The sequence below is a fragment of the Lactuca sativa genome, chromosome 9 (assembly GCF_002870075.4).
Source record: "Lactuca sativa cultivar Salinas chromosome 9, Lsat_Salinas_v11, whole genome shotgun sequence".
Classification (NCBI taxonomy): domain Eukaryota; kingdom Viridiplantae; phylum Streptophyta; class Magnoliopsida; order Asterales; family Asteraceae; genus Lactuca; species Lactuca sativa.
The window spans coordinates 182,398,579-182,423,421 of record NC_056631.2 but is presented as its reverse complement, the minus strand read 5'-3'; the positions used below and the strand labels follow the sequence as shown (position 1 = coordinate 182,423,421).

Sequence of the window (24,843 nt, the reverse complement as noted above, 5' to 3'; positions counted from 1 at the left end):
TTTTACATGCTTTTAAAATGTTGATTTTCTTATCAATGATGTGGTATTTGTTATGTTTATGTTATTATATTTAAAATGGAATTATATATATATATATATATATATATATATATATATATATATATATATATATATATATATATATATATATATATATATATATATAGAGAGAGAGAGAGAGAGAGAGAGAGAGAGAGAGAGAGAGAGAGAGAGAGAGAGAGAGGTTCAATTGAGAAAATAAAAAAGGTTGAGAATGGGAGAATTATTCTTAGCCACTCATTTTATTCAAGCATAAAAAGACACGGTGGCAAACTTGTAAAGATGAGAACAACCTTCAATCTCAAATACGTATCTGTAGTTCAAACTCATTCATCGTTCATCATCCAAATTTCTTCTCCAACTTTCAACAATCATCCAGATTTCTTCAATTAAACCATCATCAACATCATCCAGTGCTAATCAATCATCGATTTTCGTCAATAATCAACATGATTTAACAGTTAACAACAAAAATTCGTTTTTGGTTCTTTTAATTCAACCTTCAATTGTGCTTGAATACGATCAGATCTTCAACATCTATGATTAATTATACTCTCAGCGTTATTAGATCAACATCATCGATAATCAACAAAAATCCACTTCATATCATTCATTCAACATCGATTATCAAATAAAACTTGAAAATTGAGGTTAGAAAAATATGAAATCGTTTTTTTTTTCTGAAAAATTTCATATAGTTCTCTATCAATCTACTCTTTTGTAGATTTAAATAGTCAAAATATCATGTTTCTAACATTTTTAAAAAAAGTTAAATTGTATGCACTCCAACTGTTTGATGAAATGCATGAACTAAATTAGCACGTTATATTCATATATGAATATGTTTTCTCGGTATATGATTATTAAAACAAAAAACAAAATATGCAAGTCTGTATGTTATTCATATGTGAATAACATATAAAAATTATATATATTTGTGAAAATACCTTGTAATATTCATATGTGAATATACTGTGTAATATTCATATGTGAATATATACTGTGTAATATTCATAAGTGAATATATCATCTAATATTCACAAATGAATATATTATGTAACATTTACATGTGATATACCATGTAATATTATGTAATATTCAGATATGAAAATATTATTTAATATTTATAAGTGAATATACCATCTAATATTCACAAGTGAATATACTATGTAATATTCATAAGTGAATGCATCGTCTAATATTTAAATATGAATATACTATGTTTATTATATGCTATATTCATATATGAATGATACTTAAACTGTAAAAAAAAAAAAATTAATCATAGTTTTTATTCATAACTGAATAACGAATATACTGTAACAAAAATCTGATTCATTTTTATTCACTTATGAATAACGATAGCTGAAAATATAAATTTTTTTTTATTATTTTATCTTAAAACTATATCAATATGGATGTCTATTTGTAGAGAATAAAAAATCATGAATTTTGGTATATTTAAAATCATTTTTCGATAAAAATAGCTTCTTAAAAATTAAAAAAATCGAAAAAACTATGTTTTTGTATAGATTAAGGTAATGATTAACATAGTTTAAGAAAACATGTTTTGTTCCAAAACACATGTCTATTCCTTTCCCATTTCTGCTGGTACGACGGAGGCTTTTGCGGCAAAAATAAATGAGTGGCTGAGAATGATTCCCCCATTCTCAACCTTTTTTTTCTCAATTGAACCCTCCTCCTCCTCTCTCTCTCTCTCTCTTTATATATATATATATATATATATATATATATATATATATATATATATACTCCTGTCATAGTGATTTTGATTTACTTATGTGGAATTAACTACTTCAAAACTAATTAAGATATAAACTAAAAACCCAAGGGTGTGCAAAAAATAGACTTATAAATCACAAACACCAACCTAAGAGTGTGCAAAAATAGACTTAGAAATCACAAAGACAAATTTACGTAAATAACCCACTTGCTTTAGAAAGACTAGAAGTTCAACCATCAAATTTTTCAAAAAGGTTAATATGGTCCTTGGTATTTTGATTAGTTACTAGTTCGGTCAACGACCTATACAAATTTAATTTTTTTATCCTTTTAACTCTATTATTTTAGTTGTCATAATTAACAACAAAACTAAATAATCCCCAACCCCATCCACCTCACTTCAAGCTACCCAACTCCCATTCCATTCCCTTCTTCTGTTGCATTCCACCGCCTCCACCACCGTTGTCATCCAGAAGGTGGATTGGGTTTTACCCAAACCTATTTGCATCATCTATCTTCAACATATCCATCTATAATCAAAGAAAAAACCTCCCAAGATCCAAGCCTAAAAATAGAAATCACGAATTGGTTTGGTCTCCGACCAGCCTTTCAAGATTTCGTTAACTAAAAGAAAATTAAGTATACATAGTAAAACACACAAATCTATGTTTGAAAAAGCCACATAAGAGCTTCTATTGACATTCATTGGTAACTAGAAAGTGAGAGCATCAAACATACAAACAAATATGTCAAAAATACAAGGTCATGAACGGAAAAAGAAAACGTATGCATGTTGTTTGCTACTTCAAACAAGTTAAACACATGTAGTTACATCCATATCAATACCCAATAACATACAAAATGAAAAATCTAAGTTTCATGGATTAAAGAACAAAACAATATGTTACTCATGACATAAGACAATCAGTTTGAATATCTGATTACAACCACATGAACACAAATGAAAGAAAATAGAGTTTTAAATACCATTCTTAATTAATCAAAATCAACTCCTAAAACTGAAAAGCAGCTAACCTATTTATAATTAAACTAAAAACCTAATGACTCATAATTATGATTGAAATCATCTAAAGTAGGAGATTATATAAATCTAAATATTTTATTTATATAGGGCATAAAAATTCCTAACAAAGATATATCTTATACGAAAAAACTATAAAATAAAATAATCTTAATAAAATTAAATCATTGATTTATCTTTCAAATACCGTGCGTCATCTTCCTCATAGTGAAAACAACTTATCATCGAGTGTACATCTCTCATCCACGGTTTCCAAAGGAGAAACAACTTCCACATTTCAAAGCGAATATGGAGAAATCAAACAAGACAACATGCACGATTGTAGTCTCCACTTACATTTATTCCTACTGATTGTCTCATTTATGAGTTCTTGAGTAACCTTAGGAAGACAACCATGGTTATAAATAAATGCAATATATTATAACACTCGTGTCATTATTTAATTTTATTGAATTTCCCTTAAGAGTTACAATAAATATATAAATAACATTAAAAGATAATTATTATTAATTATGTAACATAAAATGATATGTATTTTTGGCAAATAAGTAAAAACTATAATTTTAAAACTTAAAATGGTAACATCTTGAAAGGAGGTACCAAAGTTGACAAATTCTTCTTACTTGCACAAACTCACATGGAGGAGGAGATCCTTCATCGAGGCCGATGGTAACACTTATCTCGCTTTCATCCCATGTAGAACTCTATGTGTTTTGTCCTCTGGTGTTGAACATAATTGGAAGAAAGATACACGACACTGACATTGTCGCAGTATACAGTTGTGGATTTTGTCAAAGGGCAATGAAGTTCACGAAGTAGATTTCGAAGCCAACAGGTTTCTGCAACAGCATTCGCCACCCCCTGGTATTCAGCCTCTACACTAGATCTAGACACGTTAGCCTGGCGTTTAGAAGACCAATAAATGATGTTGTCACCCAAATAAACACAATAACCACTGGTGGAACGTCTGGAGTCAGGGCACCCTCCCCAGTCAGCATCAGAGTACGCAATAAGACTGGATGTCGTGGAAGGCTAGATATGAATACCGCAATCAATCGTGCCTCGAATGTAGCGAAGGATGCACTTGAGGGCGTGAAGATGAAGCTCGCGAGGGCCATGCATGTATAAACAAATTTTATGCACTGCATATGAGATGTTTGGGCGAGTGAGGGTAAGATACTGGAGACCACCTGCAAGACTACGATATAGAGTGGGGTCGGAAACAGGAGGACCATCATGTGATAACTTTGACTGAGGCTCGTCAGGAATGCGACATGGATTACATGTAGACATGTGAGCACGCTCAAGAAGTTCCAGCGCATATTTGTGTTGAGAGAGGAATAAGCCAGACTGCTGACGAGAGGCGGAGATGCCAAGGAAGTATGAAAGGTGTCCCAGATCAGTATTGGAAAATTCAGGGGAAATCATGGTGATGATATGTTTAAGTAGCGCTGAGGAAAATGCTGTGAGAATGATGTCGTCAACATATAAAAGTAAATAAGAAACCTCGTCTTTCCGCCGAAAAATAAAAAGTGAGGAGTCGGTTTTGCTATGAACAAAACCGATGTGGGTAATATACTCTATGAATCGTTGAAACCACGCCCTTGGATCTTGCTTGAGGCCATAAAGAGACTTCTGTAAGTTGCAAACATAATCTGGATGGGTGCTGTCACGAAAACCAGGGGGTTGGTGCATGTAGACAGTTTCCTGTAGTTGACCGTGAAGGAATGCATTTTTGACGTCTAGCTGATGTATGGGCCAATGTTTGGATACTGCAATGCTGAGAACAGTACGTATCGTGGCTGGTTTAACCACCAGGCTAAAGGTTTCATCACAATCAATTCCGGGATGTTGGCTTTTCCTATTTGCTACAAGGAGAGCTTTGTATCTGTCAAGAGTGCCATCGGCCTTATATTTCTTCTTGAATAACCACATAGACCTAACCACATTGGCCCTTAGGGGTCTCGGAACAAGATTCCAAGTCCTATTAGAAATAAGTGTTGGGTTTTGAGCATTCTAACACTCCTAAGTGTACATGCAACCCTAAATACCTTGGATCTATGTTTTCTCTATTATACATGCAAATATGAACATCCAAGGTATTATCCTAATCTAGCATACAAAACAATGAAGATAGAATACATACCTATTTGATGTAGAAAGTCTTCATGAAGCTTGAGTGCCTAGTGCCCTAAGTGTGACACCTCAAATGGTTCACACAACACCAAATACACTTGGAATAACTTGAGAGAAATCTACACTTCATGAAATTGGCTAGCCCTTCTTTTACACACACTAGTGGCCGATTTTGGTCAAGAATAAGATGCATATATAGTTAGGGTTACACCATGTAAACCCTAATTGACATGGCCTTTCATTTCCATGATCCATGGGTACAAAAACACCATAAAGCATCCATGGAGCATCATATGGGTTTTAGCCCAACTAGATAATCCATGGAGCATTAGCCCATTATATATAAGTATGGATGATTTGCTCAATCAGCCCATATATTTAATTAGTCTTCTTTTGATCACTTAATTAATCCTATATTAATTCTTGATCAATGCTAATTAAATAATCTTATTATTCTTATTATTAATATACTAGAACTTATAATATATTAATAACCATAAGTGTCTTATTTCTCTCATTATAGCCTATCCAAGTGCATGATGCCATGCAACCCAAATGGACCATGCCGGTTCGGGTAAAGTCTTACCAATTATAGTTATGGACTTAGACATTAATCCAACAGTATCCCACTTGGATAAGTCTAAAACTATTATTGCGTATGACTTCAGGAACCGATTGGCAATCGTAGCTCTCAAAAGCTTCTGTCGAACTCTAACCTTGTCGATAAACTTTGACCTTTGTCAATGACTTGTCCATTAGATAAGGGATCATATATTCCTCCATTCTAGATATCATATGGACTGAGACATGGATTATAATCATTCTCCCTGTCCATTTGTTGTTTCCCGATTTCCGATTTATGACGATTGACTAATTGAACAAATCAAATCAGTCCTGGCCCGGCCGAGCACTTCCATTTGTCATCATCAAATCATCGAGGGGCCCACAGATATCGCTTTTATCCCGAAGGTAAAAGGAATGGATAAACTTTGACTCATATGGGTTGTTCTACTACTTGTTGAATCATACACAAAGGCACGTTTTATAACACCGAGTTACCGAATGCGTTTTCGTGCAATCAATGTACAACCAACTCATAGTAACAACTCATATCTCTAGGTTTGAAGAATATAAGATATTATCGTCTCATGATCACTCGTGATAAAATCCATTAAGTGATTCCAATGAGCGCGGGTTGAATCCAATACTCAGAACTTATGAGCACTCATGAGTGTTGTAGCCCTTTGTCCAACATCTTAGACCTCTACAAGCCAACCCATGACAGTCTTGATTCATATCTACTTCCAACATATGACTGACTGTGGATGGTTTGAATAACTTAGTCATTCCGGAAGAATAACCTAGTTTATTTTGGAAGTCAAAACATGCAAAATGAAACACAATAATAATCGAATCCAATATGGTATCAGAACCTATGAATATAAATAAAACACCTTTTATTTATCACCATATGATTACACATTATTCATTGTATACTGTTTCAGCTATCAACTTTATTCTTGAATTTAAAACAATAGTTGTCCCATGCTCCAAGCATGTACACTATGTTTTCTAAACACTAGTCATGCCATACACCAAGTATGCATACTATGTTTGTCTATGATCTTCACTTTGTGAATTAGATCAATTGAACATAACTCCAATGATCCTCTTTCACAGTCCCAAATCCTTACTGCAAATGCAAGAATTCCAAATTCATGCCATTTACTGAAATCTGTTAGATTCTAAACTTATATGCATTGATACTCTTATAATGATTATGCACAAAGTCAGAAAGACTTGACAACAAACATTACAGAGCATTCCAAAGGAGATCAACTCCTTGGAAACATCCTTCTTGCATTAAGTTTCCTAATCTTACACAGATTGAATAATTTCTAACTTTGAAACATTTCCAGATTCCATTTTGACTATCACTTCTGAACAAGAGTTGCCTCCTTACAGACTATGTCAATATGGTCCTTCCAGAATTATCACTATACTTCCAACTGTCCTTGAGCAAACAATCTTTGGTAAACCTTAGATTGTCCTCGACAATTGTTTACTCCTTTTAGTCATATCAAATTCTATACCTTTTCCCTTCTTAATGCCCCAGGCATTTGGAATATTTTAGAAAGGATGAATATATCACATGTAATCGATCCTATATCCGAAGCATATGGGACACGATTCATGATGTCTCACATAAAGACTAAACCAGTCTTTTACTATACTATTTCCATTTCAATTTGCCAAGTTCTCATAATTCAGATTACAAAAAGGGATGCCATAATCATAATCGAATTTTAGAACGCAAATAATGGACCCGTATACAGAATTTCCTTATGTTGAGTCATTCCAACATGAAATTCATATATATATATATATATATATATATATATATATATATATATATATATATATATATATATATCCTTGACTAAATGATTAAAACCTCACGATCTAAGCTTATAGATTTGAGATGAAGTATAATTTCCTCTCCCTTAATTATAACAAAACAACTCTTTTTCCCAATTGAAACCAATTGTTTTCTATAATTAACATTGCTAACTTGCAACCTTTATCATAATTATCATGCTCTCACTAACATGATGATTATTAGCATAACACTTATGCTCCCACTAGCTTTGACATGTACTCAGAAATCAGCTGACTTTCTTACCAAAGTTCAGATTTCTAATACTAGATTGTTTTGATAAAACTTTATCAAAATCATACACCTGTTTTAGATAGCTCATAGGTGTCTCTAAACAATTTTAGAACTATGAAAAGGGATGCCATAAACATAGTCTCAATTGTTTAGACCTTTGCCACTTCTCACATTTCCATGTTAGTGTTCCAGTTAACCACACAGCTCCACTAACGACTTTGAGAATGCAAATATCAAAATTGCTATCTAGCTAAAATCTACTTAGTGAAGGTGTTTCCTCATCATCATTTTCATGAATCGGAGAGAAACCTTATGACACTTAGATTTAATGGTGTATGTGTTCTTATCCATGTGAATTGTCAAAACCATAGTCACAGGACAAGGATAGTGACAAATCCAAACTCATATGGACTGAACTCAATCTAATTTCTTGCCATCTGGCAGCTCAAGGGCCTGCCATTGCTTCCAAGTTGTTATGCAACCAATTGAGAACTCTAAGAACTCATATGCAAAGCCAGCTTTAACTGGAATGGGCATAGAATATGTCAACACGATAGGTTATAAACCTCAAGTCGTGTGCTAGTGAAGAACTTCAGGTTCTATTCTTGATTAGTTCTTGAGACTTTCAAGACCTTTAAGACTCCCACTGTCCTCTTGACCTATAAGACTCCCTTATCAAACATCCAAGAGATAGTGCGGATTCTAATCAAGACAAACACTTCACACAGTTGGCCTTAGTTGGTCTTTGTTTTATCCAAAACATCACAACTTACCAATTTCAAATGTACAAGAGTAGAAAACTTTTACTCTTACATTTGACAAGTGTTTTAAACCTTCTTTAAGACATGTCACTCAAGTTACAATCTTGGAGTATGACTCTAAGAATTGTTTTTGGAACGAAGTATGAATCATCTTCTTGATTTAACCACTTCAACAATTCATAGCTCCTCTTCTTAGCTATAAGAAGGCTCTTAGAGGATGAATTGTGATAAGGTCTCTAAATCATTAAGATGATCATAAAAACTGATACTAAAGTACTCTCCCATCTTTTCAGATTTGAGAAACTTTTATCCTTTTGCCTAAGTTGATTCTTCTTATTCGCTCTGCCTTGCATTGGAACCTTTTCCAATGTCTCAGAATTACATTTAAGCTTGTAAGTATAACCATATTTACTGAGCTTTAGTAAATTATGACGAATAATCTTATCGATCTTTTGTGGTGGACTTGACCAGTGCACAAGAATGTGTACTCGATCCCTTAGTCCTTCACTTGACTCACACATCCATGTAAACAAGTAGTTAGTCTTAATTTTTCCAATGCTTGAAAGTTCTCATTCATCATGCTATACAACTTGCATGATTCCAAGTTTCTATCCAACTGAAACTTGGGTGATGAGAATCTTTCCTTATTTGGTAAATTTAGACACTACCACAAATGAAAGAATCAAATCCATATTTCCACTCTTGCTCTTAATGGAATCTTATAAGCAACAAAAAATAATTCCCACAGATGCCATTATAAGGATATTTTAAAATAAATAAAATCAAAATTTTCCTTTTATTTTAAAAAACTTTGTGGAAGAACTTTTCCTTACAATCCATATGAAAACTTGTTGTTATCTATTCCTAAGCAATATCTCATAACTCCTAAGACGTAGCTCAAGAATCCGATCTTGAAACTACGCGATAGAAATCCATGTACACGATCAGATTCAACATATTCTTTCTTTAAGTTTCTTCACTTTTCTTTGATTCTTAAAACATCACCATGTGACCTAGTCACATCATGTATCAAGAATCTCATAATAGAAACTTAGCAGAGTTAGATAGTGGACTTTACCTGAAGTAGAGTCAAACTTATTGACTTTAACATCCTTAGGTAAATCTGGCAGCTTCGCAACTAATGACCCTTCCTTTGGCAATATAAACATATGGACCCTTTGATAATGGTACACGGGACAATCACAGACTTAGCTTTTCTCTTTACCATTTGGTCAACCGAGTTGACTATGGCCGATCCCTTTCCATTGGGAAGAGAGAGCTTTACTGGATATCCAATGTCACCATTGTCAATGTCCATAAAGTTTTAGGAAGATGATCTTAGCAAATAGATAAGATCATTAATGGTCTTGTCATAGTCTGTTTCATAGGTGTTCCAAAAGAACTCACTATGTGACTTAGAAAGTAGTTGAATCACCAACTTTCTCAAGACTTTGACACCAAACTCTCTCGGCTTGTCAATATGTGACATCATCTCCAAGATGTGACCACACATAGACCTTTACTTGCCAATAGGGCTTGAGTGACCTTAAACTTTTCAAGAACTTGTGGATTAGGGAGAATAATTGGAGGAGGTAAGAGAAGTATGATTTCCATGGGACATCATCTTCATTTAGGAAAGCTTGTTTGATCAAGGGATTTGGGAAGATCATAGATGTCTAAACCAGACATCTTTTGGGAGATATTCAAGATAGTTGATTTAAAGTCCTTAATATAACACCCAATATGAAATATTAAGGCTAGGACCCAACACAATACTTTTATAACTTGGAAGAGGTATGCCGTAATCCAAGCTATAAAATATTTGAAGGTAGGTGAATGACGATTCACCAATTTCCACCATGAAAAACGAAATAATTATTAGGTTTTCAATTGGATTTGAAACTCCTAGATTTGTTGAGATTTATTGAACTGTTCAATGGCATGTTTCAATCTCGAGTGTGCCCTTCAGGTTTTGTGACTATGATGCCGAGGATCACAAAACAAGGTGTGAAGTGACCATGCAAATTACTTGGTACCCTTAAGTGTTTACCCCTCAATCGATGTGCCGGTTAACCACACATGCTCCATCGATACTATGATAAACATTAAGTTACCCTTTGCCTACCTTGTTAAATATGAGTTAGTGTGCTGGTTAACCACACACGCTCCACTAACCGACTTAAACAAAGTGCAAAGTGTAATTTCATGGATTAACACCTTATTCACATTTTCCTAAGTAACTAAGATTGGGTATTAATAAAAGGTTTAGTTACTTAGTATTTATCATTAATACTTTTAATGAAGGGAGAATTCTAGTCCTTGTCCTACCCGTTCGGCTAACGGCCCTCCACTGGTCAAGGAAGCGGTGGGTGAGAGTGGACACCCATTAAACTGCCATTTTATAGGCAGTAACCTTATACCCCCCTTATAGACCGGCTTCGTGAATGAGGCCTACTAACGGTAAGACTGACTTGCTCTTATATATATATATATATATATATATATATATATATATATATATATTATTAACTTATAATATTATAAAGTATAAGGGTTGAATTTTAACTCTTTAAAATTCTAAGGGCTTAACTTGGAATTAAAATATTCATAAGAGAAAACTTTACAAATTCCAAAACTCGAGGGCAAGTTTTGAAACTATTCAAAACTAATTAATTCCATAACTTATGTGTTTAAAGTAGTTTTAATCCAAAAACTCTTCAAGTTCCATAACTTGAGGACAAGTTATGGAAGACTTTAAACCAATAAAAGAATTAACTTTTCTTTATTTTATAACTTATGGAATTAATTAAGGTTACATTTATTTATTTATTATTTAATGAAGAGACTCTTGGTCCTCCATAACTTGAGGACAAGTTATGGAGTCATAAAACCATTTAATTAGAACTAGACTCTTCATTTTGTAACCTTTGCCAACTTTTATGAGTTTTATGAAACTTAAATGTGACTTTTCATATAACTTGAGGACAAGTTACAAAAACACATTTTAGAATCAACTCTTAGATTAATTTGGATTGAAAACAACTATTTCACTCAACTTTTCTATTAATCTAAGCAACTAATAAGAACAAGATAATTCAAATCAAACTTTTTCATGTAATTAGTCTAAACCTTAAACTAATACAAAACATGAATCTATTGACAATTATCTTTGAAATTGGATTAGCATGAACATTACCACATCAAAAACAAGTTTATAAGTCCAAAAACATCTTAGGGTAATGTTCCTAGTCCAATTCCAGCCAAAAAAAGTCGAATTTATGCTGTCTGGGGGTCCAACTCATCGAGTGCACGAACCAACTCGGCGAGTTGGATGCATTTTGCCTTGGACTCGGCGAGTCCGCTGGGCAGACAGCATCAAAACTCGAATTTTCAGCTCCTTTTGCAAGTATAACAAGAAAACAAGCCTAGGCTCTGATACCACTGTTGGATTTTGAGCATTCTAACACTCCTAAGTGTACATGCAACCCTAAATACCTTGGATCTATGTTTTCTCTATTTCACATGCAAATATGAACATCCAAGGTATTATCCTAGTCTAGCATAGAAAACAATGAAGATAGAATACATACCTATTTGATGTAGAAAGTCTTCATGAAACTTGAGTGCCTAGTGCCCCAAGTGTGACACCTCAAATGGTTCACACAACACCAAATACACTTGGAATAACTTGAGAGAAATCTACACTTCATGAAATCGGCTAGCCCTTCTTTTACACACACTAGTGGCCTATTTTGGTCAATAATAAGATGCATATATAGTTAGGGTTACACCATGTAAACCCTAATTGACATGGCCTTTCATTTCAATGAGCCATGGGTACAAAAACACCATGGAGCATCATATGGGTTTTAGCCCAACTAGATAATCCATGGAGCATTAGCCCACTATATAAGTATGGATGATTTGCACAATCAACCCATATATTTAATTAGTCTTCTTTTGATCACTTAATTAATCCTAGATTATTTCTTGATCAATACTAATTAAATAATCTTATTATTCTTATTATTAATATACTAGAACTTATAATATATTAATAACCATAAGTGTCTTACTTCTCTCATTATAGTCTATCCAAGTGCATGATGCCATGCAACCCAAATGGACCATGCCGGGTCGGGTCAAGTCTTACCAATTATAGTTATGGACTTAGACCTTAATCCAACAATAAGAGCATCAAATTCATCCTGCATGGCAATGGTCCAGTTGTGGTCACGAAGAGCAGTTGTGGTCACGAATAGCATGGATGTGTGATTTGGGAAGAGGAGATTCAGAGGTGACATGGAGATTAAGACAATTGATGGGTTTGGAGATCCCATGACGAGAGCGAGTGGTCATGGGGTGAGAGGAAGGTGGGGGAGAGGATATGGAGGAGAATCCTCGGTGGTGGTGGCAGGAGAGAGAGAGAGAGAGAGAGAGAGAGAGAGAGAGAGAAAGGAGTGGTTTGGCGTAGTGGGAGTGGGGATGGGAGGATTTGTTGAGTAGGGCCGAGAGTATAGGAGGTGACGAGATACGGGAGAGATGTCATCAGTGGTTTCAAGGAAATGATTAGAGGGGGGAGTGTTAGGAGACATGGAATGGAAGCGGAAGGATGACTCATTAAACACGACATGACGAGATATAATGATCTTGTGAGAGGCGAGATCAAGGCACCGATACCCACGATGATCAGATGGATATCCAAGGAAGACACAAGGAGTGGTGCGAGGTGTCAGCTTACGAGGAGGGCGGATGTATGTGATGGGTTTTAGGTAAAACAAATAAACTAGAAAAACAATTCCTAAGTTCACATGCAACCTACTTTGGATCTATGTTTTATCTATTGAACATACAACTTTGAATTGCAAAACAAGAACCCTAGAGGAGAGAGGCTAATATAAAAATTAACAAACTAGGGTTTAGTAATTACATACCTTTCAATTGTTATAGTAAACAATTGATAATTCCCTTGATCTTGATCTTGATCTTCTTGGAAGCTTAGCACCACAAGTGTAATGCCTCTAATGGAATCACACCCAAACTAGCAAGAAGGAAAGTAGAAGGAGAGAGAGGGAGTATGCAATTTTCGGCCCTAAGGGTTTCTTCCAAAGAAAGAGTAACCAAAATGTGAACCAGGAGGCTCCTTATATAGTTGAGGGATCTAGGGTTTAGGAAAAAACCCTAATGCTCCTTGCTTAGGGCCTAAGCAAAGCCAAAGGCCTTATCCAAGCCCCCTTGGACGAAATCCTTAGGGTTTCCCCTATAGATTTCGTCCACCTCCTTACAAGGAGGTTCTGGAGCCTTCCACTCAACTATTAGATAATTGCAAACTAGTCCCTGCACTTTATAATTAATTCTTTTAACCCGAAAATTAATTCTGATTAATTTCTGGCTAACAATTAATTAAACAAAATGATTTCTTATTAATATATTAATCTTTTAACATATTAATAAATTCATTTATATTAATTTATTAATCTTATAATAAATTAATATCTCTCCTTTCATAATTTCCTTGTCCGGTTGCTAGGTTTGAGGGCAACCCAAAAGGACTGTGCTGCTATCAATTCAAGTACATACCAATTATAGTTATGGGCTTAGACACCTAATCCAACAGTCTCCCACTTGGATAAGTCTATAACTATAATTGCTAGTATGCCTTCTAAATTTGACCAGCAAATTGTAGCTTCCAAAAAGCTGCTGTCAAACTCTGACCCAGTCAGTTACGAGTCCTAAGATAAGAGATCACATGACCCTTTGTTCTACTAGATATCTCTAGACATAAGACATGGAATACAATCAATCTCTTTGTCTAGAATCTATGTTTCCCGATTTCTGATTTGTGATGATATAGGACTTCTGATCGAACACATCAATTTAGTCCTGGCTGGGCCCAGCACATAAGTCAACACCAAATCATCGAGGGGCCCACAGATATCGCTTTTCCGGTTAGGGCAAAAGGAACGAATAAACATTGACTCATATGCTTGTATCTTTTACTCATCAAACCATACATGACAATACGTTTTATAACACCAAGTTACTGATGCGTTTTCGTATCACCAATGTATAGCCGACTTGCAAATTACAACTCATATATCTCTGTTTCAAGATCATAGATATTATCGTCTCAGTATTACTCGTGATAAATTCCATGAAGTAATACTCTGAGCGTGGGTTTATCCAATACTCAAATCTCAATTTCTGAGTACTCATGAACGTTGCAACAAATCTATTGCCATGTCTATCCTTAGACAATCTACAATCCAGTTCATGACAGTCTTGATTCACTACTCACTTCCAAAAGTATGAGCGACTGTGGAGTTTGAATAATCTTATTATTCGGGAAGTCAAAACATGCAAAGTGAAACGCAATAATAATATTAATCCTATATGGCCCCAAAGCTTTTGAGCGTAAATAAAAACACTTTTATTCAAACACCATATTGATTACTCATTATTCATTGCTTATAGTTTCAGAAAATCAACTTATTACTTGAATTATAACCACAATTGTCCCATGCTCCAAGCATGCACACTTTGGTTTCCTATGGTCCATACTTTGTGAAATAAATCAATTGAAAAACCTTTCCAATGATGCTCATTTCACAATTCCCAATCCCTATTATTAGTGTTAGAACACAAGGTTCTTGCAACTACTAGAATATGCTAGATTCTAACATTTTATGCAACGATCCTATCGCAAAGTCATAGCACAAAAGTCACCAAGACTTTGGCCAATGAAATTACAAAGTACTCTATCGGAAATTGTTACAAGATAATTCCATAGACGTGAAGTCTCACATTCAAAGTACATTCCTTTGAATATCCTTCTTGCATAAAAGTTTCTAATCTAGACATAGACTCTCAACATCCAACTCCCAATATGGAGACATTTCCATATTTGCCATATGACAGCTTATTCTTAATAGAATCTTATCTATTCATAATAATGTAAATATTGCCCATTCAGTACTATACTTCTAACTACTCACAAACGAAAAATCCTCAGTGAACCTTAGATTTTCCTTTGATAGTTGTTTAATTATTTTAGTCACAACCGATTCTAGTTTCTTTTTCCCTCTTAATGCCCTAGGCATTTGTAAAATTTTAGAATGGTAAAATATTACAGCATATGCAATCGATCCTATACCCGAAGCGTATTGGACATGATGCATAATGTCTCTCATAAAGAAGTGATACTTTATCATCCTTCTGCCATAATATTTTATGTGTCCTGTTCCCACAATTCGATCTATGAAGAGGGATGTCGTGATCATAATCGAATTTGAGAATGCACTATATATCCTTGACTAAATTTATTAACATTTCTCGATCTAAGCTTTAGAATTTTGAAATGAAGTATAATATTCTCTCCCTTAATTATAGCAAAACAATTTTTCAAACATTACAACTTTGCAAAGTGAATCTTTGTTTTCTATAATTAATATTGCTAACTCGCAATACTTTACCATAATAATCATGCTCCCACTAACATGATGATTATTTTTCTTACCAGCATAACACTTATGCTCCCACTAGCTTTGACATGTATTCAGAAAACAATTAAACTTCCAGAGAACAATGCTTATTGAATTCCTTAAGTTCATATTTCTAATATCTAATGCTTTGATAAGCCTTTATCAAAGCTTCTTAAAATCATACACCTTTGCCTTAGAAAGCTCATATGTGTGTCTAGACAAATTCAGAACTTATGTCACTAAGTCCCAAATGTTCAGACTAATTGTCAAATCTCATAATTCGAACTATGGAAAGGGATGCCGTAACCATAATCGAATTTGAGAATACAATTTCCACAATTGCTATCTTCTTAAAATCTCTCTTAGTGAAAGCATTTCCTCACAGTCATTATTCATGAAGGAGGTAATCTTATGACACTTAGATTTTGTGGTGTATAAGTTCCTATCCATGTGAATTTGTCAAAACCAAAGTTTGTGACAAATCCAAACTCATATGGACTGAACTTTCTCAATCTCGATTTCTTGCCTCATGGTAACACGAGTGCCCACCATGTCTTCCAAGTGGTTTATCAACTCATCCTTACTTATCAATGTACTTTCCATTGATCAAGGTGCTATGTCTTTATGCATTCACATGAGAACTCATAGAACTCACTTGCATAATTAATTCAATTGGAATGGCATAGAAAAGGAGTATGTCATCCACGATAGGCTATAAACCTCAAGTCGTGTGCTAGTGATAATTAATTCAACAGTCGCTTCCTTGGGCTCATTATTCAAACCAAGGAAGCGACTGTTGAGGACGCTGTTGCTGCTGTTGTTGACATCTAGCCGGGGGCTGCTGGCGACGGCTGTCGCGACTATTGTTGCGACGATTGTCGCGTGGTGGTCCTCGGTTGTGGTTGTTGCGATTTGGGGCATGGGTAAGGTTCCCCAGGGCTGAGATTGAGACCCATCAGTTGCAATATGGAGAACCTGAGAAGATGAAGAATGATCCGAGTGGGCAGCATGCAAAGGATGAGTCCGATCAAACCGTTGTTCTTCAAGAACAAGCATGGAGCAGGCTTGAAGGAAGTTGGGAAGTGGCTCACGATGGCGAATAACAGTGGAAATGTTGTCAAACTTTGGACCCAAGCCATTGAGGAGATGCACGACCAAGGTCTTCTCGGGGACAGGAGACTCGATGTTTGCTAAAAGTTCAGCAACAACATTGAGTTTCTGACAGTAGTCAACAATGGTTCGGTCCCCAAGTAGCATAGAGCGCAGTTCATTCTCCAGTTCTATAGCACATGCATCTTTGTTGTCTCGGAAAAGGTCTTCAAGTGCTTTCCAGACGTCTCGAGCCTTGTAACCACTTTTGAGCACCATGGTGAGAAGAGGCTGAGTGAGAGTGACATAGATCCACATGGCAACGAGAATGTCAAGATTGTGCCATGGCTCGTCCTTGGCATCCTTCGGACGGGAGGAGCAATCAAGGTGACCATAAACTCCATAAGCTCTACAGTGGGTCTCAAACAGGACTCTCCAGTAGTCATAGTTCAGTTGATTCAGGTCAAGAATCAAGGGAACAAATGACTTAATGTTGTTGATGCTAAAGGGCTTGAGATTGGAGTCTGCCATGAAAGAAAAGAAAGAGAGAAGAAGGGGAGAAGATGTGATCGATGGCAGCTAGGGTTAGAGGGGGAAGATCTCTGATACCATAATAGAATGGAAATAACCATTTGTTGCCTTTCTCCATTATTAATCAAGAATATATACAGTATACAAATATAAAATTGGGCCTATACAGAACAATGGGCTAATCAATACATGGACTAATTGTAATATACACTAATACGACCTCTCCATACCCATGGGAAATAAATAGAAATTATGAAGCCCTATGGTAACTAGCAAATGAGAGCAAAACACATACAAGGATGTAGATTATTGTAGGAACTTCATTCCAAATTCTTCATTAGAAAGCACAGATAGTGATTAGGCACATGAAACATGGTTATAAATCTCAGCAATTGGTTGATCAAATGGCACTATTAGGCATTGCTATTTAGCAACCTACCTTGCTTTTTCCTAGTAGTTTATTTTTTTGGGTTTTTTTCCAAAATTTTTGGACTTATGTTTACTGTTTCCAAACAGATAATAAAATCCAAATATATTTTTTTGTTATAATTTATCTTTCTTTATTTATTCTGGAAAATTAAGATTTTTTTTTGTGTAATTTTAGACTTCTAATTAATACAAGTAATTTACAAACAACTAGTAAAGACACTGTGTTTGTAAAAGGGGATCTGAAATTTGGGTGCAGTACATCGCTATAAAGTTTATGCTGATAATCCGTAGTATTGTGCATTTGTGGGTGAAAGTAGTATGTTTGTAATGTTTGTTATGTATTGGTACAAGATATTGCCCACATACACATTCTTCTAACCAATTTTGATATGTGTCTAATTAACAAACCAGTAAAACCCATTATCAAACGGAATATACACATAAATAGTTTTCGATAATTGTGCACTTTTTTGAAGTGCACGTAGACTAATCTTTTGTTTCAAGAAAAGCCTGGAATGCATCAATTGAAAAATAAAATATACATAAAGCATTCTCTAACTATAATATTTATCTCATATGGAAACGGTCAATATTGTTCTTCAAGACTTTTTCATTTTCCTAAAAAATGGATATAAGTAGAAATTCCTATGCATAATAAACATTCAAGGTTCCATTAAAATTAATCCTAATATGGAAGTTATGAAAAAGTATATAAGTAAATATACGAAATGGAAGGATCATAGACATATAATTAAGGTTAGTAGTTGCAACCTTTATGAAATTAAGAACCAGACAACGTAAGTTGAATGTATCTTGCTTCTAGAAATTGAACAGCAAAATTTGAATGCATCTCAAGATGATAATGATGACGCTATGACAGTATTTGTCTTGATGTTCCTATATTAATTTTCACTATAAAAGCATTGCGAGTTCCATTCTTTATTTCATAGATTTCCCAAGCTACCATAATTAAGTCATCAAAAACAAGTTTTCGGCTTCTCAACAATGACGTCTCATTGGCTTTTATTTGGTCTCTTGGTGGCAGGCTGCTCCCTTGCGTTTGCTTCGGACCCTAGTCCTCTTCAGGACTTCTGTGTGGCAGACCAAAATAGCACAGGTAAGAATTTATGTGTGAAAGTCGAGAAACTCTCCTGCATTCATGCATGATTTGAAAACATATCATATTTAATTGTGATTAATAGTTTATTTATTTTTCTTGGTGTAGTATTCGTGAATGGCTTGGTTTGTAAAGAGGCGAGGCTTGTACAACCTGATGATTTCTTTTATAGTGGGTTGCAACTAATGGGAAATACCTCGAATGCGGTTGAGTCTGCTGTGACTCCAGTGACCGTAGAAGAGTTGCCAGGACTTAACACTCTTGGTATCTCAATGGCACGTATTGACTTTGCACCACAGGGTATTAACCCCCCACATACACACCCTCGGGCCACTGAAATTTTGACTGTTATGGAAGGCCGTATTCTAGTCGGATTTGTCACGTCCAACCCTCAAAACCGACTCATCACAAAAGAACTTCAGAAAGGCGATGTTTTCGTTTTCCCAGAAGGCCTGATTCACTTCCAGAAAAACGTGGGAAATGGCTATGCTGTTGCTATTGCAGCTTTGAGTAGTCAAAATCCAGGTGTTATTACCATTGCAAACGCTATTTTTGGGTCAAATCCCGATATCGCTGGAGATATTCTTGCGAAGGCCTTTCAAGTTGACATCAATGTCGTCTATCAAATTCAATCGAAATTCTAGCTTTTACGTGGTTTTAAAATGTTGTTTTTCTTTTCAATCTTGTGATATTTGTTATGTTTATGTTGCTATATTTAAAATGGAATAAAATAAATATATATTACTGTCATAGTGATTTTGATTTACTTATGTGGAATTAACTACTTCAAAAGTAACATATAAACTCAAAACCTAAGAGTGTGGAAGAAATAGACTTAGAAATCAGAAAGACAAATTTAAGTAAGAGTGTGAAAGAAATAGACTTAGAAATCATAAACACAAAACTAAAATTGTTCAAGAAATAGACATAGAAATAACAAAGACAAACCTAAGAGTGTGCAAGAAATAGGCTTAGAAATCACAAAGACAAATTTACATAAATAACCCACTTGCTTTAGAAAGACTAGAAGTTCAACCATAAAATTTTTCAAAAGGATTAATATATGGTACTCAGTGTTTCAATTTGTTACTAGGTCGGTCAACGACCTATGCAAATTTAAGTAAGTATCTGTAAATAAGGAAAAACTCATCATCTCAATTATGTTGAGACGTATTATATATAGCCAAAGATGAAAATGGAATATCCAAAGGATAATTATATAGATTACATAACAGAAAACGTAAAGAGATATGTATGTTAAGATTTATCTCTAACATTTAAATTATGTCTGGATTTATCTCTAATATCCCCCCTCAAGCGAATCTGTGGTGGACATAGACAAAGCATGGATCGAAAAAATTCTAACTATGAAATTAAAAGGCTTTCGGTGAAAATGTCATCATCCCGAAGAAGCTTGGTAGGCACAAATTTCGTACGTAGCTTCCCGGAAGAAACAAGCTCTCGGATAAAGTGATATTCAAGATCGATGTGTTTGGTACGCTTATGTGAAATTCGATTTTGAGTCAAGAACAAAGCCCTTGACAAAACGTAGAATATGCTTAAAAACTTGATAGTGAGTAGTAGTAGGAGTTTGTAGGAACTAACTAACTTGATTAACAACATAGGAAAAATCAGGTTGAGTGATGGTGAGATATTGTAATGCAGCGACAAGAGACCGATAGAGAGTGTGATCTGAAAACGCAATACCCAATAACATACAAAATAAAAAATCTAAGTTTCATGGATTAAAGAACAAAAGTATGTGTTACTCATGACATATGTATTAAGATGCTTTCCAGACAAACGGTTTGAGTAGCTTATTAGAACCATATGAACACAAAGAAAAGAAAACCCAATTTTAAATACCATGATTTATTTATCAAAATCAATTCCTAAAACTCAAAGGCGTCTACGTAATGTATAATTAAACTAAAACACTAATATGACTCATAATTATGATAGAAATCATCTGAATTTGGAGATAATATAAATCTTAATATTTTATTTATTTAGGGCATAAAAATTCCTAATAAAGCTAAATCTTAGCAGAAATCATCTAAATTCTGATTCATCTTTTTAATACCCTCCATCATCTTCCCCATAGTGAAAACAACTCATCCTCGAGTCTTCATCTCTCATCCACGGTTTCCAAAGGGAAAACAACTTGCACACTTTAAAACAATACAAATAAATCAAACAAGACAACATCCTACTGGTTGTCTCATTTATGAGTTCTCGAGTAACCTTAGGGAGGTCACCATGTTTATAAAAAATGCAACATATTGTAACACTAGTGTCGTTATTTAATTTTATTGAATTTCCCTTAAGAGTTATAATAAATAAAGAAATAATGTTATAAAATAATTATAAACTATTATATAACATAAAAAGATGTATTTTTTTGGCAAAGGACTAAAAACTATAATTTTAAAACTTAAAATGTTAAGATCATGAAAGGAGGGACCAAAGTTGCCAAATTTTTTTTACTTGCATGAAATCACATGGGGGAGGAGATCCTTCATGGAGGTCGATGGTAAAACTTATCTCCCTTTCATCCCATGTAAAACTCTTAGACCATATCGTAACTTGAATGTCCCATGACCGGTTTTGTTGTGTTTCTAGCAAAGATTGTACTGAGAAAGTAAAGAAATATGAGGAAGAGGGTAATCAAGTGGAAGACAATGAAACAATAAGGGTCATATGAATTTTCCCTTCATTAAACCTAAATTTTGTAAAAAAGAACTTGATTTTTTCAAAAACCAAGTTTTAATTTACATGCCTTATGTGCCTATTTGTAATAGATTAAATCATATTGTGCGCTTTAAAAAATTAAGAAGTTCAACAACTATTATTTTTTCTTGACGAGTATGGTCCTTATGGTTTATATTACTTGCATGATCGATCCATAACTATGTAAATTGACTTTCGCATAAGTTCAAATATGTTTTTTTATCCTTTGGTTTTACTTTTTATAATTCAGAAAGATAACAAATAAACCCAACCTACCCCACCTACCTTACCTTACATGACCATACCTACCGCCATTCCATTAATCTCCCTTGTTCGGTCAGCCTCCACCGCCACCACCATTACCATCACCATCCAAAATCACTATTTCAACGAAGAAGGTATTTAGGGTTTAACCCACCCCTATTTTCGTTATTTGTCTTCAACCTGACCATCCAAAAATAAAGCAACGACCTCCCCATATCCTTGACAACTAAATAAACATTATAACGTCCCATGGTAACCTGCAAATGAGAACAAAAGATGTAACATCCCAACTGTCAGGTATCATTATTATTCCTTCTAAATTTTCAAGTTTTAAGGTCTACGGAACGAGTTGACGCTATGACTCGTCGAGTAGTAGCGGGACAGGACACGTCATTTAATGAGGGACTCGACGAGTCGGCAAGAGGGACTCGACGAATAGGAGCTGGCAGAGGAAACCCTAAATTTTAGGGTTTTTGCACCCTATATATTGGACCATTAGTGCCTCTCACTCTCCTTTATCACCCCTTGAGAGCCAAAAACCTTAATTTCCGTGAGTGTGAGCTTGGAGAGTCTTTTGGAGCCTTGGGAAGTGATTTTTGTGAAGGAAATTTGTAGATCAAGAGGCTAGCATCAAAGATTTCGTGTGGATCCAGAGTCTACTTCAGCTTGGGCACGTTTTGGAGGTAACAAGTTGTTACCTTGACCTCTTTTCTTCTATAATATTTCATATGTGAAGATTAGGGATTTCTTTAGCTATTCATGAAGGGATTATGGTATAGGAGCTAGATATGAAGTTGAAACTTCAGATCTGTACCTCTTTTGAGCCCTAAGTTCATAAAGTTCTTAATAGGGTCATGAAGGAACCCATGTTTATGAGCAAAGTCCCATTTCAAGCTTAGATGTGGAATTTGAGACATGCAACTACATAAAGTTAGCAACTTTACGTTGCTAATACACTCTAGGGACCTAGATCTACTGATTGGATCAAAGGGATAGCTCAGAATCGGTTGATCATGAGAATATGTGTTTGGACTCGGCGAGTCTGGGGGATGACTCAGTGAGTCGGGTAGGGTTTTTTCAAAAATGGTCCCGCATGGACTCGGAGATGACCCGACGAGTCAGTTTGAGTTCGAAGCACCAGATCGCGTATCGACTCGGCAAGTTTGCTTCTAGACTCGACGAGTTGAGACGGGAAATTCTGGAATCAGTGGGGACTCGAGGCAGAGAAAGTTATTTTCAGCAAATAGGTCAACATGGACTGTTGACTATTGACCAGTGACTTGGCCTTTACTATGGGGTGTCTTGTACCTCCCAAGGGTTTTGGTAATTTAGGTAATTATTGAGAGGACCACTTATGGGTACAGGCAAGGTGGTTGGAGTTATATATGGAGGTGTGGACAGCATCATTCTGAGCTGTTAGCAAGGTGAGTTATCCTCACTATATTAATAGGGTCTAAGGCACCAAGGCCGGCCCTTTAGTTGTTATTTGGTTATGGTATGCTATATGTGGTTATGATCTGTTAGATCGGTATCAGGATAGATAGTACGTTGTTATGATCTTCTGATCCGTAGGGATCGGTATGTTAGTGACTTGCTAGGTCGGTGCTTTGGTTATGAGGGATTGCTAGTATTGATGATCAGTGAGATAGTTATGTTTGATACTTGTATATGCCAGTATATGTTAGTTATGTGCACATGGTTATTTGCTTAATGGTTGGGTTGAGGTGGTCCTGCTTTGTGATGAAGGCCAACATACCCTACGAGCAGTCCGAAGAGACTGTAGGCCCGCACGGCGGTCCAGTCATGCCGAAGGCTCGGGATAGACCCATATAGATTGTAGGCCTTGTAGGGCGGTCCAGTCATGTCGAAGGCCCAGTATGCTTGTTGCTGATATGGTGTTGTCATTGTGGTTTTGGGATTTTGGAGGTAGCTCACTAAGCCCTCGGGCTTATAGTTTCAGTTTATTTTTTCAGGTACTGCAAGAGATCATGGCAAGGCAAAGGCGTGATCCTTATGATTTTGTTATTGGGACACTCTGATGAATAATATTTTGAAAACGTTTTGTAAAACACTATTTGGTTTTATGGTTGAAAAAGTTTAAATTTGGATTAAAATTTTTGGATGTTACAAAAGACATACAATGATTCTCTTGAAATTCATCATTAACTAGTAAGTGTGAACCTAAAACATATGTACAAATTAGCCAAAAATACAATGTGACAAAAAATAATAAGTAGAAGTGCAAACGTTGTCTACGGCATAAATTAAATTAAACACATGTAGCTACATCCATACATCCATACCAATAGCTATAACATACAAAATTACGAATATAGGTTTCATGGATGAAAGAACAAAACCTTGTGTTACTAATGGCAAAAGGATTAAGATGAACAAGCCCCCAATCATTAGAACTCGTTGGGAATGGATTGGAACAAGGGGATGCACATATCGCTTGATCAAGCAAGGAAGAAAAGAATCACTTTGAAATAATTTATTGTTTCTTGATTTTTTCACAAATTTGATACAGGTTTATGGTGGGATGAAAACAGATTGAGACGAATTTTGCTAATTTTAGAGTTGTTCAACAATTTAACCTTTCCTCAATCTTCGCCTTTATGCTCCATGTTCTATCATCGTTGAAATCTAGGGCGAACGTTGATCCAACAACCCCACATAAATCGACATTGGTGGTTGGTGTGTTTTATAAAAAGGTTAATTGAAGAGACATATATGATTAGATGTAGGAAGTTCTTTCCAAAATCTTCATTAGAAAGCACACATGGAGATTAGGCACATCAAACATGGTT

The 24,843-nt window shown here is 35.1% G+C and overlaps 2 protein-coding genes across 2 annotated transcripts; one reads left to right on the top strand and one right to left on the bottom strand.

Moving 5' to 3' along the window:
• Positions 1-2,347: 2,347 nt before the first annotated feature.
• On the bottom strand, positions 2,348-17,493 carry LOC128129200 (uncharacterized). The gene is made up of 2 exons (XM_052767852.1): positions 16,656-17,493; positions 2,348-2,406 (listed from the first exon to the last, which is right to left on the bottom strand). Exons 1-2 carry the CDS (start codon positions 17,491-17,493, stop codon positions 2,348-2,350), a joined length of 897 nt encoding a protein of 298 aa, XP_052623812.1.
• Positions 17,494-18,896: 1,403 nt separating this feature from the next.
• LOC111898974 (putative germin-like protein 2-1) lies at positions 18,897-19,789 on the top strand. The gene is made up of 2 exons (XM_023894858.3): positions 18,897-19,039; positions 19,148-19,789. The coding sequence occupies exons 1-2, from the start codon at positions 18,928-18,930 to the stop codon at positions 19,681-19,683; spliced, it is 648 nt and encodes a 215-aa protein (XP_023750626.1). The 5' UTR covers positions 18,897-18,927; the 3' UTR covers positions 19,684-19,789.
• The last annotated feature ends 5,054 nt before the right edge of the window (positions 19,790-24,843 follow it).

Excerpts from the sequence above, each read along its gene's own strand:
- LOC111898974 (XM_023894858.3), top strand. The coding sequence starts at position 18,928 with ATGACGTCTCATTGGCTTTTATTTGGTCTCTTGGTGGCAGGCTGCTCC. Across the intron at positions 19,040-19,147 it reads GGCAGACCAAAATAGCACAG|TATTCGTGAATGGCTTGGTT; the intron begins GTAAGAATTTAT and ends TTCTTGGTGTAG.
- LOC128129200 (XM_052767852.1), bottom strand. The coding sequence starts at position 17,493 with ATGGCAGACTCCAATCTCAAGCCCTTTAGCATCAACAACATTAAGTCA. Across the intron at positions 2,407-16,655 it reads CCTCAACAGTCGCTTCCTTG|TTAACGAAATCTTGAAAGGC; the intron begins GTTTGAATAATG and ends ATTTTCTTTTAG.